The following is a 17,898-nucleotide window of genomic DNA, read 5'->3' on the forward strand; positions in this document are numbered from 1 at the left end:
CACCCTCCCTCCCCAAGGGTCCCATGCAGGAAGGTGCAAGGTAACCCCACCACACTGGTTCCACCAAAATCAACAAAAGCAGCCAAGACGGGACACAGACGGATACATGCACCCAGCACCGGAGCCACTCACTTTGGCTGCTGCCTCTGCCTGGAGCTGGACGATGGCTGCGACTGTGTCTGGGACTGGGTGGACTGGGGTGTGGTGTTGGCCTGGAGCTGGTACTGGGGCGTTGTAATCGGCTGGCTGGGGGTAGTGTAGGAGTAACTGGGGGTCATCAGAGGGGTGGCCACCGGTTGCTGTGCTGGAGTCGTGAAGACCTGCAGAGAGCAGATACTGTCAGGGGACAGAGGGCAAACCTGCTAAGGCTGTAGGGAGAGGTCCGGCATGCTCTGCATTGCCCTACTAGCCCAGGAGGCTGGTGCACGTCCTTGCTGCGCACTCCCAGCCCTGCTGGGGCCCTTCATCTGGGCAAGGAGAGGTTTGCAGTGACCACTGCCCAGCGAACGGCGGGCTGCACAGCAGAAGGAGCAACACCCTGCTGAGCACAGGACATTTGTTCCCCTGAGAGCCCCCAATCACCCAACCTGGGCCAGCAGGGCCAGCACAACCTGCCTGCCTTCTTCACCCCATGGAGGGTACAAGGGGAGATGCTTTAGCCAAGCAAAGGTTAAGGGCCGCAAGAAATGGGCACAAGAGAAACTTGAGGCAAGCTAGCAGAAATGACGTCCTGCAGTGGGCATGAAGAACATGAATTCTTCCCCTTTGGGCTGCAGAGAAGGTGCAGCAGCTCCCAAGATGGCTCCCTCCCACATCCCAAGATGGCTGGCTCAGTTTGTCCAATGGAGTGCTTAGTCTCTTTGCCTCCTGGTGTTCACCTCCCTTTTCCTTCAGATTGCCTTGATGATTAATACATTGGGTTATCCACAGTCCCTGCCTATCGCCAGCTCAGCGTTTACTGTGCCAAACTCTGTGAAAGCCTCCCAAGGTGGTCTAAAAGAGGATCACTCCTCCCTGCAAGCCTTGTCTTGCAGCACCTCTTCATTAGGTGTCTCTAACAGCTGGCTGCGTTTTTCTTACGCAGGCACCTCAGTCCTTCTGCAGCTGGATTTAGCCTCGGGGTCAGCTGGGGAGCTGGCAGCGCGGGCTGGGAGGAGGTAGGCACCAGCGCACATGAGGAAAGGCTTGAGCGTGAGCCGAAACTGTCCAATTCCATCTTATTCCCTGCAAAACCCCTGGGCATTCGGTCAGGCTGAGGTGTTTGCCTGCTGGTGCAGCTCGGAGATTAGCACGCTGAGCTGAAAAGCCCTGCAAACTCAGCGCATACTTTCACAGCTAATCTCTTCCACTGGCAGCTCACGTTGCCAATTCAGGGGCACAATCAGAAGGTTGTGCGCCCTCACCGCTGGATCCTGCCTCTCCACCCTGCCACATTCCTTGGGGGCCAATTCGCTACTTGCTTCAACTCTCCCCAGAGCAGGGCTGTATTGCATGCCTCATTTCCTCAGCCGCAGGAGGCAAAAAGAAACCCAGCCCAAGAATCCAGCCAGGCTCCTCTGTGCAGCACCACGGGTACACAGCTATGACTGGATGATCCCAGGCAACAAGTAACCCCCTAGGCTCCCAGTGAAGCCCCCCATGGTTTCTAGCAGCAAGGAGAAGCCACGCAGCACCTCCTCTCAGAAACGGGACACCTACGTGGTACGCGCTGCTGCCGCCTCCGCTGCCTCCGTAGCCGTATTGACTGGATGCCCACTGCGCTGGGGTGGCATTTGGGTTCTGTCCCTGGCCTGTCACGGCAGCGATGGCACTGAACATCTGAGAGGTCATGTTCTGCGGTAGAGCATTCACTGCACGGGTCAGGTCTGCAAGAGAGACCCATTACGTTAAACAAAGCGGAGCCTGGAAAAGGAGCTCACATCCCGACTCCAACCAGGAAAAGCCTGCACTGACCTGCCAGGTTAATGTTAGCTGGAGTAGCATTAATGGAGGCTGGAGTCCTGGTCCGACTGCTACTGCTGGGAGTAATACCTGCATAAAATATAAACCAAGAGAGACAGATCAGTTCTCACAGAAGAGCTGCTATTAGCCTGAAGCTCAGGAACTGAAAAAAATGCAGGCAACACTTGTACTGGCAAGATGCTACTTTACCAGGGAATGGTGTATGAGGGTTGTGCGGTGGGGAAGGCTAAGGGAAAGGGACAAGCCCAGCTTTTGCTGCATGGCCCACTTGGCTGAAAGATTAACTCTCAGGAGAGCTCTCAATGGGTCAGTAGAAGCCAAACACTTAAACATTGCATTGAAACTTCCCACATATAGAAAATCCTAGGACACATCTCAAGGACAAAGAACGTGTAAGTGTCCTTTACTAACTGCCCCTACTGTGTGACAGCCAGGAAACAAGCAGCTGAAGCACCGAGGTTTTGGGATGCTCACCTGGAACAGGGTCCTGATAATGATCCTTAAACCATCGGAAGAGTCCATTCACGGTAGGGAAGACCTGGCCCCGGTAGCGGAATCCTTCTGGTGTCACTGTCACATACTCTATCCTGTGAGGAGCAGTGAATGCAGGAGAGCACAAGAGATGACAGGCTGCTTCAGAGCCATACCTGCCACTGCACAGCACCCTCACATTCACAGGTCACAGTCAGAACAGGCAAGACCTACAGACTCAGGTGATGGCTGTACTGATAATGAACAGACAGACCTACCCAAGACACTTTCATTTTGTTTTCAAAACAATTGCTCCAACATACTGTGCCTTTCCATGCAAAAATCTATCAATCACTGCCTACACCCCAGTGACACCCCCTGCACAGAGCAGTACTGCTTGCGGCAGCCAGCTGGTTAGAAACACAGGATTCTCGTGGGTGGGATTTACTGCTAGACATGGGTCCTCTACTGTCAGGAGGCCAAACCCTGGGTAAGGAGAGGCCTGACTTATGGGGATACTGAGAGAGCTGGAAGAGAAACTGGCTCAGCTGCAGCTGGCCTTGCCTCTCACTTACCTTGGTTTGCCTCGAGGCTGATATCCCAAGAGGAATTTGCCAGGTAGATCTTTACAGGCACTGATAAAGTAGGGAATAAACGTTGGCTTCTCTTTCTTGGTCTTTATCAGCAACTCTTCCAGCTTCTAGTTAGAGAGAGAGAGAGAAAGAGAAATGCTCAAGGAGAGCCTACATTTTTAGCAACACACAAAGCCTACGGATATCTCCTCCATGCTGTGGTCAGCCCTTTTTCCCCCCGAGCCCTGATGGGGCTCCAGCAGGGATGACCAACTGTGCCATTTCTGTGCAGGGTTGGTGCACAAATGTCACCAGGTCACAGAAAGCCAATTACTTTCCTTTCGGTGATCTTTGCCGAACCCTTTGCTGCTCTGGCACACTGCTGTGGCACACCGTACTCCCATTGCCGTCTTAACTCCACCGCTCCCAGACAGAATCCCCCTGAGACCTACAGCTGCAAAGTGACTGCCAAGCCCCAAGTGACAAGAGGAAGATCAGAGGGCTCACTCCAGCAGCAGCTCATGCCAGACACAAAGAGTTTAAGACCTGTCCCGAGACAAAGAAATTCATAAAATGCTCCTATATCTCCTACAGAAGCTATCATATCCTGGGACAGGCTTACCTTCTTGTCTCCACCATTGCAGTCCTGATAGTATTTGTGATTCAACAGGTCTCTGGCAAAAGAAGCCATTGGCTGGACATAGCGAGCAACAATTTCATCCAGGTCTTCAAACTCCTTTGAACAAACATATTTAAAGAGGTATTTAGGGTGCATGATGAGGAACTCTTATTCTGGTATACAGCTCTCAGTCATACATTCTCCGCAGCAAGGCTGGATGCTTTGGGGCGGGGGGGGAAAGAGCCGAATATTGCCTAAGAATCTGGAGAACTGCAATGGAAGTTACTCTCCAACAGTCTGAGAGCAGCTGCAAGGACAGAAAGGCTGTGCCAACCTGTCCCTGCCAAATAGGCACTTCTCCTTCCCCATCAACTCTTTAACTCTTTCTCAGGCATGTTCTACGGGGCTCTTACCTCTGTGTTAATCCAAAGCGTGGAGCCCAGGCTGAAGGCATTCTCCTTGCCCTCTTCTCGGACATCCACGTGCTGGTAAATCCCATCGTTCACCTTCCAGGTGACAGTCAGGTGGTTCTCCCCTTTGCTACTTGGCCGAATAATCACATCCCCTTGGTCCATGGTCTCCATCATCTTCTCGGCTTGCTTGAAGCTAATGTTGTGGAATGATGGGTGAGCAATTACTCTCTTGATGTACGCTAGAGGACAAAGCAGAGTGTTTAGGCTTCCAAGAGGAACCACTTTATTGTGACTATATGTCTGATTGTACTTATTCTCCTGAAGCACGCTGGGAAGAGACAGAGAGAAAAATTAGAGACTCACTTGTCCGCTGCTGCTTTCTTTTCAGGTCTTCTTCCTGTTTGTGATCTGCTGCCTCAGAGTCAAAGTCATAGTAAGTGTCTTTAGGCAGTTTCCACTCGTTGTTCTTATCCATCAGGTCTGAGGTCCTGCAGGTCAGGTCTGCACTGAACTTCTCAATGTCGATCTTCATAATCCTGCAGTGAACGGTCATTCCCACCTACAGGTGAGGGGCAGGCAAAGCTGATCAGCAGGCTTGGCTGATACACCAACCTCCCTGCGCTACAGAGCAATCGGTGTGGGGTCACGCTGCCAATAAGGAGGTACAAATTACCTCACATACTTCATACTGATACAACCTTTGAAAGTGATCCTTCCATATGAACCGAAAATCAACTGATCCCCAAGATGACTAGAATCAAAAGAGATTAAAGGAAAAATGGGCAGTTCTCCAGCACATCTACTACCTGTGCTCCATGCCACACAGCAAACTGCATGTCTGGAGGCCAAGGACAATTAAGTTTGCTATTTTACACATCTTTAACAATGGGAGCAGCAAAACTGGACTTCAAGATGTGCAAGAAAGCAGTTAAGTCTGTTCAGAAACAGAGTGGAAGACACCCAAAGGACTGCTCTAATAAAATGGGAAACAGAGAATACCACCACAAAAACTGTAATGTCTTAAGTCCAGCTAACCGTGCTGAAGTTAACGACTCTTTAAAGAAATGCTAAGAGACTTCTGAGCTTACAGGATTATCCATCACCTGCATGGACTGTCAGGAGGACCCCAAAAGACAGCAAAGATGTTAAACCTCTATTTTATCATGCGATAAAAATATGTGATTCTGTTTGTTTCAGAACCCCAGTCCCTGTCCTGAGCAACACCAGTAACTCTGATGACCTCCATGAATGAATTGAGACCGAAGAAAAAGCTATGAGAGAGGGAAAGTGACCCTTGCCTATCTAACAGCAGTTCTGTGAACTCTTTAGAAAGCCAGAAACAAAGGGCAGCTCTGCATTAGAATGCCTTCTGGGCTCCTAAACCCAGACTTTAGCCAGACTGTAATAAATCCTCCCGCAGTGCAACTTGTTAACTGATTAACATGGTTCCCACCAGCTGCCAAGAGAGATTTGCACTGTGGGAGAAGGACACTAACCAGAACCTGAACTTGCTACTGATTTAAAGTCCTTAAATGAAAATAAGGTTTGAAAAGTCATTCAGGGAAGTGTTGTTAACCAAACTCTGAATCTTTGGTATTGACTCCAGGCTCTTCCAGCTCTTGCTGGACATGTGAAAATCCACTGCTTTCATACCTTCACTCTTTCTTCTGGCCGCTTGACCACCTTATCACTAAGAAATTTTGTTGGGATGAAGCCAGCAACACCATTATCCAGGCGTGTCTTCACTCCAATGGCCTGACCGGGGCAGGAACCGCTGTCAAAGTGGTTCCAAACCTTGAGCAAGGCAAAAGTAAAAGTCATTCAGCATGGAAACAAAATAGCCCCGGCAGCTCACACTCAAACAAGTCCAAAGGCTGTGTCAGCAAACAGGTGCAGCCAGCAGAGACCTGTGGAAGGGCAGGGGATGGAAGACTTCAATGAATGCTATCCAGTAATGCAATCTTCCTACTTCAGTTCTGCTCAGCTTATGTGGCTTTGCAACCAGGAAGGTCAGAACATTTTTAGACCCTGAACACAAGCCTGCAGCTAGGGCTGGTTTCTAATGAACAGTATAGGGTTTTAAAGTCACGGATTACCAAGGCTGGAATTCAGCAGTGTTTAGAAGAGACCTAAAGTACAGCTGCATTAAGCAGCAGGGAGTCCAGATAAGTTCTTAAAATTGAGAAGGTGGCAGAACAACCTTCTGTTCTCAGTGGCACGGGCAGTTTCTCTGCGTAAAACACAATCCTAGACCACAAACAATCCTGCTTTATGTAGTTGCAAAGAACTGGTCAGCTTATCCCCAGGCCCGTTTCACTCCTGGCCCATTTCACTAAAATCCCTAACATGGCTATAAAGGACCTGCCAAATCTATGCTGAAGCAATTAGTTAAAAGTGGAACAGATTATATTTGCAGCCAAAGGCCACACTCAGGTTGGGATCCTGGGGCACTGCAGACACAATCTTGTCTCCCAAGAACAAAATCCTCAAGCCTGCCAACAGCAGACTCCTGACAAAGACAGGCCTATTAGGAGAAGCAGCCCCACCTCGCTCAGCTCTGGAAAATTATCCTGCTGACAGAAAGGACACTGCCAAAGGCCAGTTTCATCGTTCCGTATTGCCTGGTCGTAGCTTTCTCCTTGCGGCCGCCTGTGGGCTATCCCAGTGACATTGCAGATGATCATTTTACCTGTGGCGTGATGGGAGAGGAGAAGGAAAGAATGAAAAACTGAAAGCCAACTTGCAGGGCTGGGCAGTTCCCTCGATCTAAGGTAGTTGCATGTGAAGGTGCTAGGAGAGTACCCAGGTACGTGAAAAGCTGCTTCACATACATGCAACCATAGCACCGTCCCAACATTGCCCTCACCAAGATCCCTCTGCCCCACCTTTACACATCCTAAGTCAACTTAAGATGACAGAAACCAGGGATGTAAACAGGGATGTACCTATATAAAAAGTCTCTGGAGTTTCTTTGGTCAGCATATTGAAGACCTCTTCTGTGTTTGGAGAACGGTATGGGGTTCTCAGGTCCTTGTACCTGCAGCTTAGTTCAGCTCGAATGTCATATAAAGTGATATGCTTGTCACCGTAGCCCTGTGCGGTATTCAAAGGTTATAAAGCCATGAGCAGCAGGAAGGAGGTGAGTAGGGAATCTGATATAAGTTATGAAAGAACTCAAGGAACTTATCAAACAGCAAATTTAAAAAAGAGGAATGCACAGGGTACCATCAAACTGCAGAACTCAGTCAGAGGATGTTGAGGAGGTCAAAAGTACCAACACATTCAGAAAAAAGTTAGATAATTTCAGGGAGAACAGCTTGAACGGTCTAATTACTGTCTCCCTGCCTCCTCCCTCCCTCTGCCCCAAATGTACTTTCTGTAAGCATTTACTACATGCCATCATCAGACACTGAATACTCATCATGGCTGTTTATACATTTTACAACGGCAACAGCTAAATGCTCAGCTCCTAAAAAGGATAAGGGTCACCAGCTATAACACACAGGAAACTGAGCTGGGCAGCAGAGCTTCCCCTCTGTTTCTCAGCACCAGAAACTCCCAGCGCACCTGTCTTTCCAGTTCTTCAGCAAAGGCATCGAGATCCAGGTCTTTCAGACGCTCGGGGTTTTCCAAGATCTCCTCTAGAGCTCCTGCAGGATTAGCGTCCTCTGCCGACTCATCATATTCTAAGGCATCCACTGCCATTTTTCTTGCCCATTCATAGGTTTCAGGATGGACCCTAGACCCATCTAGGACTTCAATGTAGGAATCAGTACTGAAATGAAACCAAAGCAACATTCGGATAAGGACTCTGCAGGGTTCCAGAGTCACCTCCTTCAGCTCAATAATAAATCACGCTGTTGAGCACCACTACTGGCTGGGTGGCTGCTTTGCCACTGCTGCCCTCAGTGGAACAAACTACTCTAAAAAGGACACAATGAATTCTTCATTGCTAAATCAACAGGAGCCAAGGCAAGACGTGACAAATTCCAGTCTGCAGTTCCTGCACTGCAAAGATACAGCCAGGCATTTTGGATGCTGTCTAGATTTGATCACTCTGTGTGCTATAGCTGCTCTATGAGCACATAGCTCTTTACAGTTTCTCTCCTCATACAAATTAAGTGTTGCCAACTGGCAGTGCAGCCATCTGCATCCAGCTGTTTGGAGGAATCTACACTTTGTCCCCTGCATGCCTGGGATTTGTATCCTGCAAGAATCAGGTACCTAGTGGGGTCAGATCACTCAGCATAAGGATTCAGCCTTCTCAGACTGCTTTTCAGAAGCAAGAAGGATACTGTGCCAGCCCTAGAGAAAGCACATTTCCAACAAGTGACCCTTCTGGGAAAAGCAGTCAGCTAGAGATTTAGAAACTAGGTTATCACTGTCCTCCAAACACACATCTCTTGTTTAGTTACCAGTAACCTAATGCTCCACAAACTTCCCAGTATTGCTACTAGTTTAAGAGGAAGCTAAATTGCAGAGTTTTGCCTCAAGTTTGAAACTTCAGAAAAATAAAATACTGATGGTAGGACTAGGCAGAAACTAAGCAAAAGTGCACGCAGGCTACTGACAACTATGGTAGGGAACAACTGAACTAGTTTTGTTCCTCTTGACCACAAAGGGTCTTTCAAACCATATCAAGCTATATTATTAATGTTCTACAGCTCACATTGCTGTGCAAGTTTAGCTGCCCTTAAGAGTCAGATTAATAACCAGCAATATTTGAACTTAGCCAGTGATCAGAGGAGCCACACAGAAACTCCTGGGAATGGGGACTCCACAGAACAAGATTGCTTCAGCCTGTCGCTCATGCTGACTCGATACCCCATATAACATGGAATGCAAGCCAGTACCCACCTATCGCCCAGAGATGCTGTGTCAATTTTGATGAAGCCAGCACAGTTGATAAACACCTTGGGTCCCATGTGACACATCGTAACCAGCTGGGTCCTGTTCTCCAGACGCGTGTTGTTTTGTTTTAAGATCTGGAAAAAGAGGTAACAGTATAAACCCTGCTATTCAAACACAAGGGTTCCCCAGGAAAAGCAGAGGACTCACACCAGACACTGCAGTGTTCAAAGCATCTGACATAATCAAGCCCATCACAACTCATAAATTGTTGCCCCCTGCCCATGTCTCAACGTTGTGTGAAAGGAGATGACTCCACATGGAACAGCTCCAACGCTCAGGAAAAGCGTTGGCTTTTTGCCTTGTGTTTTCTACAGTACGGAGGCGTCTCGATACTGTAACAGTGCATCCATTCCTGTGGGTTCAGGAGCTAGCTAGGATTGACAGATCTGCCGAGTTGCTTGGGTCTAGGCAGAGGCACAGCTTCAGGGTTAGGCACAGTGAGATAACACATACTAAACCACACGTCAACAGAGCTGTCAGCTGCATCTGGCACACAGGACCCTGACTCAGCTTGTAACAGCTCTGCCACTAGGCCAACTCACACATTATTGGCAATGCATTGTTTTTGTAGGCAGGGACAGAAGCCTCCTTACCTTTAGCAGATGAGTGCCTTTGCGTGGTCCCAGGCCACAGACATACTGCAGCAAAGCCTGGCTGTGAGGGTGAGCAATCGCCCGATTGACATCCACCCCCACCTCGTTCACACGGTTTATGAATTCGCAGTAGAGGGCATTCAGCAGTTCCTCCTTCACCACGTGTTCCTGACAGAAAGGAGAGGTGTTAGCCTCACAAGGAGATGTATGCAACACTTTGCCATAAGCAAGCTGAGCCAAACACAACAGACTGGCTTTCAGGAGCTGTACTGCACCTCAGAGTTACCCCTGAGAACAGCCTAAAGGCAGGAGGCAGATGAGCTAAAGAAGGCAAAAAAGAAAAAAAAAAAAAAAAGGTGCTGTGTAGCCTGAATATGGCATAGAACAGGCAGAACTTGCACCAGTTCAACTTGGAATACTTTTCTTTGACAGCAAACTGTCACAGGCCTCCCAGGCCACTTTCTCTTGCAGAGAAGGATCCCACAAGGCAAAGTTACCTGCAGAGGATGGAGTTTTAGGCACAGAATATCCTCATCGGAGCTGCAGACCTGGGCAAACTCTATGAGGGGGTCCTGAATGCGGCGAGCAAGGGAGACAGCTTGACGCAGCAGAGGTGGGTAATCCCGGAACTCATTCTGCAAGAGGCCAGAGAATCAGGGAAAACCCTGATGGTGTTTTCACACTTTGTAGAACAAGTAGCAAAGACACATGAGACAGGGACTAGAACAAGGAAAGCATTTGATATTCAGGGCAAAGAGAGTTGAGGTCAAAGGCTCCCAGGAACTCTGCTGTAACTAGGAATGAAACAACCCCATCCACTCAGCCGAGCAAGATTCATTTAAGACTACATCAATATCTACTTCGTACATCTGCTGGTGCTGATCTCTTCAGAGAAGCCTAAATAAGATGTTTTGCCTTGACCCAAACATCAGTACATCACTATCTAGATGGATTACATGAGGCAGCAGATGACAGAAGGCAGGGCCAGCACAATAAATGGAATATGAGACAGCACAAAGGAGCAACAGACTAAGGGACAGCTGGAATAACAGAAGGTTTACCTCAGACTTCTTGCTGTTCATGTAGAGGATGGCCAGTTCATTGTCCACCAGCTCCACTCCGATAGAAGACAGCTGCTGCCCTTGATCCAGCTCATGAACAATTCTCTTTACATCCTCCATAAGCATCTGAGCATCCCTAGGGAGAGATGGCCAAGGGGATTGAGGGGACAGTGCAAAGCTGGGTCCTGGAATCACTTAGGGAGATAACCCCAGTGGGTTACCTCACACCACAGACAGAAAACAGTGAAATGTGGCCAGGCATGAGGAAAGGACTGCAAAGAGACTGGGAAGTGGAAGGAACACAAAGACTGACCTGTTCTCGCCTGCAATTGTCACCACATGAGGCTTCTTGTTCAGGAGGAATTTTTTCAAGGTTTCAATATCCTGGGCCTGGAAAGGGAAGTGAGACAGGTCAGAGTAGAAAAGCTAGAGGGTTTCTGTACTGAGCTAGCTACCAGTCCTGGGTTCCTATTTCATAGGGCAAATCCTCCCCACTGCCATCCTGATCCGCCACCATGATGTGAACATGGCTAAATGCCTTCTCCACAGGCCTTGCAGCTCCTGACTACTGTAAGGACAAACAGGAAGGCTCTGCAGAGGGAAGACCGATGGCCTCATGGTCTGGTGTTACAGGAAACTAGTGTAAGCAGGGAATGGAAGTCAAAAGCCTGCCCCGAGCTCCAGGAGGTCCCACAGCCTCTTGCTATTATAATATGATCAGAGAAAGGGAAGAAAGTTTCTGTAGCTGGGACCACCGAAGCTCACAAAACCCCAACACCAACAGAACCCAGGAATGGCAAGGCCCTGCCCCATAAGAGGAGCAGAAGGGATGAACTGGAATCTAACTGGAAGCAACTGTTTTGCCAGAATAATTACAGGGTGGGGAAAAGGCAGTATTTTTGTATGCAAGAGTGACAAGTCCTGAGCTGTCTTCAGACTGACTATTCCTCTCCAGCCCACAGTGGACTGTGCGGTACCAAAAGCAATGTGCAGACATTCATCTTGACAACAGCTGCACCAAGACTCACCTTCTTTTCCCTCTCTTCCTCACGCCAAGCGTTCCTTCTCTTTGTGAAGTGTGGCAATCGGAGGAAGTCTGTAACCTCACCCTCTCCATTAACAAGGGCACAAAACACTGGGTGGTCCCTGCGAAACAGAGATCATTCAAACATGGAGGACTCCTAAAGCTGAACATGGATCCAGAGACAATTCCTTTCCTCCTACCTGGCTGAGGAAAATGCAATGCCTAGCACTCGAATCCCCTTCCCTTGGTTTTCATCCATGAAATCATCATCTTCCTCCACTTGCTGATCGGGACGGTACGAAGCTACTTTTAGCCAGTTGTACAGCTTCCGGCTGCAAGCCTGGTAGAATAGGGAACAGGAGAGAGAATTGAGAAAATCCACTGCAGGTGCTTTGGCATAGCCCTTCTCTGCAGGGAAGGTCATGAACTGCTCAAGGCAGCAAGAGAGTATACTCTGCCAGGATTGGGACCAGCTCTCCAGAACTATGTAACCCATCTTCCCTCCCACTGCAGTATCTGCTCTTCTCTCCATCTTTGGGAAAGAAGCAGACTCAGTCCCCTGCCTGCCCCCTCCTCCTTCCCAAATGCCTGTGTATGGCCTGTCAGTAGCTCTCCCCAGCATGCTGCAGGACTGTTAGCATTTGTAACCCCAGCTCTGACTCAAACCCACCTGTCTCCCATCTCACCTTGAGGACATACTCCTTGGCCTCCACCAACAGCTTGTTCTTCAACTCTTTTGCCATCTGCACATAGAGGAACTGGTTGAGGGACCGCTCAATGGCCATCGTACGCTGCCGATTCCACTCCTGCACCTGGTGGCTGAACTCATCCCGATAATAGAACTGTTTGATTTCCTCGAAGTATGTCTGGTCGCTACCATAACTGCAAGAAATGAGAGGGGGAGATACAGAAGGGCTCCAAAGACCTGCACCAACACCACCACTGGCAGATTCCTGCACAGGGATGTCATAGCAGCACCTCAGATTCAGGGAGCTGCCTGGAAAATTTAGAGAAGAGCCAATCCTCCCATCAAACACTCCTTTAGCTGCAAAAGCTATGCTGCTAGACAGATTGCAGCTGAACGCCACGCTGGCAGCACAGAGAGGCCTGATCAGTGCAACACGGGACAGCCCACAGCCACTCCAGCACACCCATATTGCAGTGTGGCTACTCAGATGTGCAGGGAAGGAACCAATGAGTGAGGGTGGCTGGGAAACAAGCATCATCTTTCACAAAAATCCTAGTCTTCACAGAGTTTGTCTTCAAATGAATAAGGTAGATATTTGTTAAAGTTTTCACTAAGATGAAGAAAAAAGCAAGACCCTGAGAAGCTGCTTGTCCTTAAGGTGCAGGAAACCAACCGGCCACGGCTTCCAAGAGCAGTTTGGGTTTCAGAGGAGCTCTAACAGCATGGCAGCACTGGATGAACGAGCTCTGCCAAGGCACAGATGGCACAGCCAGCGAGGACTCACCCCTCCACTCCTTTCATGTCAATGCTGATATCTATAGTCAGCAGTCCCTCCTCCTCTGCCAGGCTCATTTTCAGGAACTGGTCATCTCGCAGCTCCTTCACAGGCTTGTTCTTCAAGTATTTAAAGGAATAGGCAAAGTGGGCTTCATCAATATCCTGGGAGAAAGGAGAAACAGTCAGCATGCACGCAGGGCATTCACAAAGACAGACCCCTCTGTATACCGTAGCAGACAATGGTTTTTATTCAATACCCCCTCACCCCTATGCCTGCCAGTCTGCATTTCCTTCCCCAGCAGGACACAGTGGAATTCGTTCCCAGTCCCAGAGAAACAGAGACTGTTCCAATAATTGAAGGCAACATCTCAACAGCAAGAATCAGGTCTGATGAAACGCTGAGACTAAAAATGCAGCATGCTGCTGAGCTGGCCTCTGCAACAGTCCAGCTCACATGCTGCTCTAAGATTTATTCAGAGTTGCCACTGCTGTGGGAGTTTTCAGATGCAAAAATGAGCATTTGTACGTTATTTAGATCCTTCCTTGAATTGACCCACAGAGTCAGAGCTCCCTTCCTTACCTTCTTCCCCTTTTTGGTTGGTGAAATGTTGATTTTCGCTCTTTCTTGGAAAGTCTGTCTCAGGACCTGTCTGACCAAAGGCTCCCTGGCTATCTGCAAAGCCACCATGTACCGGGCTCCTTCCAGCACTGCTTCAGGGCTTGGGAATTGACTAAAAGCAAAAAGGCAACATAAGACTTGAGAATGCCCCCAGATCCCCTCCCCTGTCTCACATCCACAGAACCTCAACAAAGATGCCCCCACACTGACCTACACACATAATCCTTGGCCAGCTCCAGGGGCTCTGCAGGGAACTGCTCTGTCTCGTGACGCTGGTAACTGTCTCGGAGATTCTCTCCAAACTGCTCAGGTGTCAGACCAAATTTCTTAGCCAGGCCATCTGGGGGAAAAAAACCCCACAAAGATGGTGAGGACAAGGGTACTGTAGCTTATACTGAGCAAAGCTACTGGTTGTCCTTCTACAGGTAAGCCACACCACCCAGAAGAGCATGTGGGCTAGGCCACTGCAAGCTCAGCATGACAGAGCAGAGCCCTTACCCAGCCCAGCTGTTTGGCAGATGGTGTACATATCCCGACGGGAAGCCTGCTTCAGCTCAGGCCCTTTCTGCTCATCATCTTCTGCATCCTCCCCTTCACCTATGGGAAGGATATGTTTAGCAAAGCCTCTTTACAGAAGCATCCAGACAGCTGCAGGGTGTCAGAAGCACAGTGAAGGGATCAAACACAACCTACATTGTGCAACATAGTCCCTAAATTCCAGAAACACATCTCAAAGGTCACGCTAGCCTTAAAATTATTCAGGGTTAGAAAAACAGCCTCAAAATGTTATCTTCTCTTCAGTTTCACCCTTTTGCCATTTTAATAGCAGTATCTCTGGGTTGCACATTAAGACACACATCAAGGTGGCTGACCCTCGCTTTGGACCCTGCCATGAGGGGTGGTATTCAGCCCATTGCAAAAGCAGTACCTTGTGTGGCAAACTTTAGGCATTTTCAGAGATACCTGAAAGACTGGGAACTAACCTGAGATAGAAGCAAACAGCAGAGATGCTCTGTGCAAACAAATGGGCTTTTCAAGAAACTTTCTTACTACTCTTTTGAATCAGGATTTTCAAACTGCCCACAATTAGGAGACTATCAAGTTTGGGGACAAACCTTCCTCCTCTTCACCATCCTCTCGGATACGCTTTTGCTTCTTTCGAGCAGCCTTGGCAGCATTCTGCATCTTGGGGATGTCTCGCCCATAGTACAGCAGGAAGTGATTATACACGTCCTTCAGCTCATCCATGGACTGCACGTCCTTCAGCCTACGGCATGCAAAGCCAGCATGTTACACCCTGCTTGCAGCTGAGCCGTGGTCAGAGCACTCAAGGAACCTGCTCTGGCACAGGTCAGGCAGAGGGAGTGCTTGGGCTCATCTTCCAAAAGAGTTTTAAATATTTCTCATTACTGGCTTTGTGGGGAGGCTAAAGTCAATGCGCTGCAGTGGCCAGAGAGCCTGTGTTGTTTGGGCAAGTTAATGCACATTTTAAATTGTTTTGGAATGAATATAAGAAAGTCATGGCACCGTACCTCTCCATGTCAGTAGTATCCAGAGCCCTTATTCCATCAGCCAAGGGCTTGTCTGGGTCAGCAGAGATTTGTTCGTACTGGTAGGCCTGCATCTTCTCAAACAGACGTGTCAGGTTCTGCTTGCGGATCTTCAGCTGCGTCCACTAACATGAGAACAAAGACTTCCAGTGAAACACACCATTGGGGTGTGTCACATCTGTCTCCTCCCTTCCCAAACAGGGGCTCCCAGGATCTTGGGATATTTGTCATATAAGAATAATCATCAAAATCTTCATCCACAGCCAATCCCAGATGTGACACATGTGGCAGGTCTCATCTTGGAGATGGACTGTATTAACATGGGGCAGGGTGGGGGGGAAATCAAGGTTTGGATCTACCTGATAGTAAAGAAGGAACCTGCAACCCTTGCAGGAAAGGTCACTACACAAAAGAAACTCAGTGAAGTGGAAGGACTGTTTTGAACCCTCTCTTGTCAGATAACCCTCTACCACCACATGACAGCAAACATGCAAAAAATTCATGGGTAAAAAAGGCACATAAGGTCTCCACACCAAAACAATATCTGCTGAAAGTATCAGGCTAGGTGGGAAGACATGTTAAATGTTGATGGATAACAAGCAGTGAAAACACTCCTCACCTTCTCATCCCACTGCCAGACCCTCCACAAGTCGTTGATGTGCAGCTCTGGCTCCACATACTCCTTTCTGTAGAAGGCGATGAATGGGACCTAGGTCAGAAATAAGACTCATCACCACTGTGCAGGAGACCACGCTGTTCCTGGCACCCAAGAGTCCAGAGAATGCTCCTGTTCCATGTGGGAGAACAAACTAATGGGGCAGCAGTGTGGGAGGTGTACCAAGCCATGCCCCAGCTCTTAAGACCGTTCCACCAAAGAATACACCACATATACCAAAAAGCTTCTGCAATGTCAGGCAACACCTCAGAGAATAGGTTGAATGGACCAAGCAAGGCTTAAGAGCCTCTGAAATTCCTCCACTGCATTTAGCATCAATTTGTCCAGGATCAGGGAAATATGATGATAGCACAGCCCCATCAGACAGTCTGTAAAAGCCTGCATTGCCACAGCTCACGTAAGATGAGCTGCACTTTCCAATGAAGCACCATTTTGTCACATGAGAGGCAACCAGGTACAGTATCTCAGCCCCTCCTGGTTTGCTGCCCTAAATGCTTCCAGCAGCCTCTCTGTTAATCCTGTTGGGATAAGACAACAGCAACTCAGACCTTAACTTGGCAATGAAGCAGAGTTGTGAATTACCTCAAAATGTTGATTTCTCATGAAATTCAGGGCTTCTTTAATCTTCTGGATGGTGCTGGGCCCCTTGCGGCTGAAGCTGCTGCTGGCTTGTCCACGGTCGAGGTAGTCAGAACTTTCCTAAAAGGGGAAACACATCGTGTTGATCGTATTCCTGAGCTGACCCCCAGGACCAGCCCAGGCTAAGGCTGGAAAACAGTGGTCCTTTTGTTAGCTGGGAATGCAGGTTTAGGTACACCTCTGATTTTAGACCACAGAAAAGCATCCTGGCCCTGACTGGCTTAAAGGAAAACAGAGAGGCAGCATCTGGCCAAGGTAACTGACGGTCAAAAGCAGATCGTGGCTAATACTAGTTTAGCCCTAAGAGCGCAGTGGCGCAGAGATCTTTCAATCATTCTTGACAATTATTCTTGCAACTTCTCTGTGTTCCTTTTTGTCATGTTTTATGGATGCGAAAATGAAGATGTGTATATTAAATGACCTGCTGAAAACCAGAAAAAAAGGTACACTGGGCACCACATTCCTCTAAGCAGACTCCTGGAACAATGCCTCCAGGCTGGAAATTTGCAGCACCTTCAAGTCCTCTTAGGACAAAAGGCCCAGGCATAGTCCTTTACCTGCAAGGAGATGGTGGGTGTCGCAAATGCGTTCCTGTAAATCCAGTCAGCTTCTTCCTCCAGCTCATCATCTTCAGCACTCTTCACCGGGATGGATCGCAACTGTGAAAAGACAACAGGATGAGCAGAGGCATGTGCAACACCAGGGCTTGTGCTACCACGTCTTCAAGAAGCCTGCAAATTATTGTTTTGAGCTGCAGGTTGCTTATGGGGCCTCAGTACCTCCCACACCCACACGGCTTTGCTGAGGATAGCACTTCAGTGTCTGCATCTTCTGAGCACACAGGAAACCTGCATTAGCTTTATGCTAGGTAAAGGCAGCTAACAATTCTGTCAAAGACTTGTGGAAAGGCCTGCAATGGTGCGAAATCTTCTGCGATGATCAAGTCAGTGTACCCCCACTTCCTACCAGACTCCTAAACCCTCTGCAGCTGCATCCTCCGTTCCAATGTATCTGTGCCTGTTCCAGCCTTGGTATCACTTTTCTTGCTGCGGCCATAGAATAACAGAACACAAAGCAGCTCCAAACCCTCTCTGGGCATTTAGTCCCAGCCAATTCTCTTTCAGAAGGCCAGCTCTAATCATCACTGACATCTGTGAAGATGACAAAATGCCTGAACAGGTCACATATGGCCAAAAGACATTACACACAGAATTCCCTTCTGCAGTGCACACTGGCATGGGAAAAAAGGTCCTTCTGAAAAGTTGGCAGCTTCACATGTCCCATTTTACAAAGGAGGGTAACAAGCCTCTGCACAGAATTACA

At 48.6% G+C, this 17,898-nt stretch overlaps 1 protein-coding gene across 2 annotated transcripts in view; it reads right to left on the reverse strand.

The window, feature by feature from the left end:
- The window catches only part of SUPT6H (SPT6 homolog, histone chaperone and transcription elongation factor), a 30,336-nt gene that overhangs the window by 2,053 nt on the left and 10,385 nt on the right, over nucleotides 1-17,898 (reverse strand). For both annotated transcript variants that reach the window (XM_075720320.1, XM_075720321.1), the window contains exons 8-36: nucleotides 17,133-17,234; nucleotides 16,519-16,635; nucleotides 15,880-15,969; nucleotides 15,243-15,385; nucleotides 14,826-14,977; nucleotides 14,209-14,307; nucleotides 13,921-14,050; nucleotides 13,672-13,822; nucleotides 13,099-13,253; nucleotides 12,313-12,508; nucleotides 11,827-11,966; nucleotides 11,631-11,748; nucleotides 10,916-10,992; nucleotides 10,603-10,738; nucleotides 10,039-10,176; nucleotides 9,542-9,709; nucleotides 8,895-9,022; nucleotides 7,605-7,812; nucleotides 6,983-7,130; nucleotides 6,584-6,726; nucleotides 5,691-5,831; nucleotides 4,401-4,596; nucleotides 4,038-4,276; nucleotides 3,628-3,741; nucleotides 3,009-3,133; nucleotides 2,437-2,549; nucleotides 1,954-2,031; nucleotides 1,699-1,865; nucleotides 133-320 (exon numbers count right to left, since the gene is read on the reverse strand). In XM_075720320.1, the coding sequence (XP_075576435.1) occupies nucleotides 133-320; nucleotides 1,699-1,865; nucleotides 1,954-2,031; nucleotides 2,437-2,549; nucleotides 3,009-3,133; nucleotides 3,628-3,741; nucleotides 4,038-4,276; nucleotides 4,401-4,596; nucleotides 5,691-5,831; nucleotides 6,584-6,726; nucleotides 6,983-7,130; nucleotides 7,605-7,812; nucleotides 8,895-9,022; nucleotides 9,542-9,709; nucleotides 10,039-10,176; nucleotides 10,603-10,738; nucleotides 10,916-10,992; nucleotides 11,631-11,748; nucleotides 11,827-11,966; nucleotides 12,313-12,508; nucleotides 13,099-13,253; nucleotides 13,672-13,822; nucleotides 13,921-14,050; nucleotides 14,209-14,307; nucleotides 14,826-14,977; nucleotides 15,243-15,385; nucleotides 15,880-15,969; nucleotides 16,519-16,635; nucleotides 17,133-17,234 (4,100 nt within the window). The remainder of the gene's footprint in view (nucleotides 1-132; nucleotides 321-1,698; nucleotides 1,866-1,953; nucleotides 2,032-2,436; nucleotides 2,550-3,008; nucleotides 3,134-3,627; nucleotides 3,742-4,037; nucleotides 4,277-4,400; nucleotides 4,597-5,690; nucleotides 5,832-6,583; nucleotides 6,727-6,982; nucleotides 7,131-7,604; nucleotides 7,813-8,894; nucleotides 9,023-9,541; nucleotides 9,710-10,038; nucleotides 10,177-10,602; nucleotides 10,739-10,915; nucleotides 10,993-11,630; nucleotides 11,749-11,826; nucleotides 11,967-12,312; nucleotides 12,509-13,098; nucleotides 13,254-13,671; nucleotides 13,823-13,920; nucleotides 14,051-14,208; nucleotides 14,308-14,825; nucleotides 14,978-15,242; nucleotides 15,386-15,879; nucleotides 15,970-16,518; nucleotides 16,636-17,132; nucleotides 17,235-17,898) is intronic.

Source organism: Pelecanus crispus, chromosome 12, assembly GCF_030463565.1.
Source record: "Pelecanus crispus isolate bPelCri1 chromosome 12, bPelCri1.pri, whole genome shotgun sequence".
Taxonomy (NCBI): Eukaryota; Metazoa; Chordata; class Aves; order Pelecaniformes; family Pelecanidae; genus Pelecanus; species Pelecanus crispus.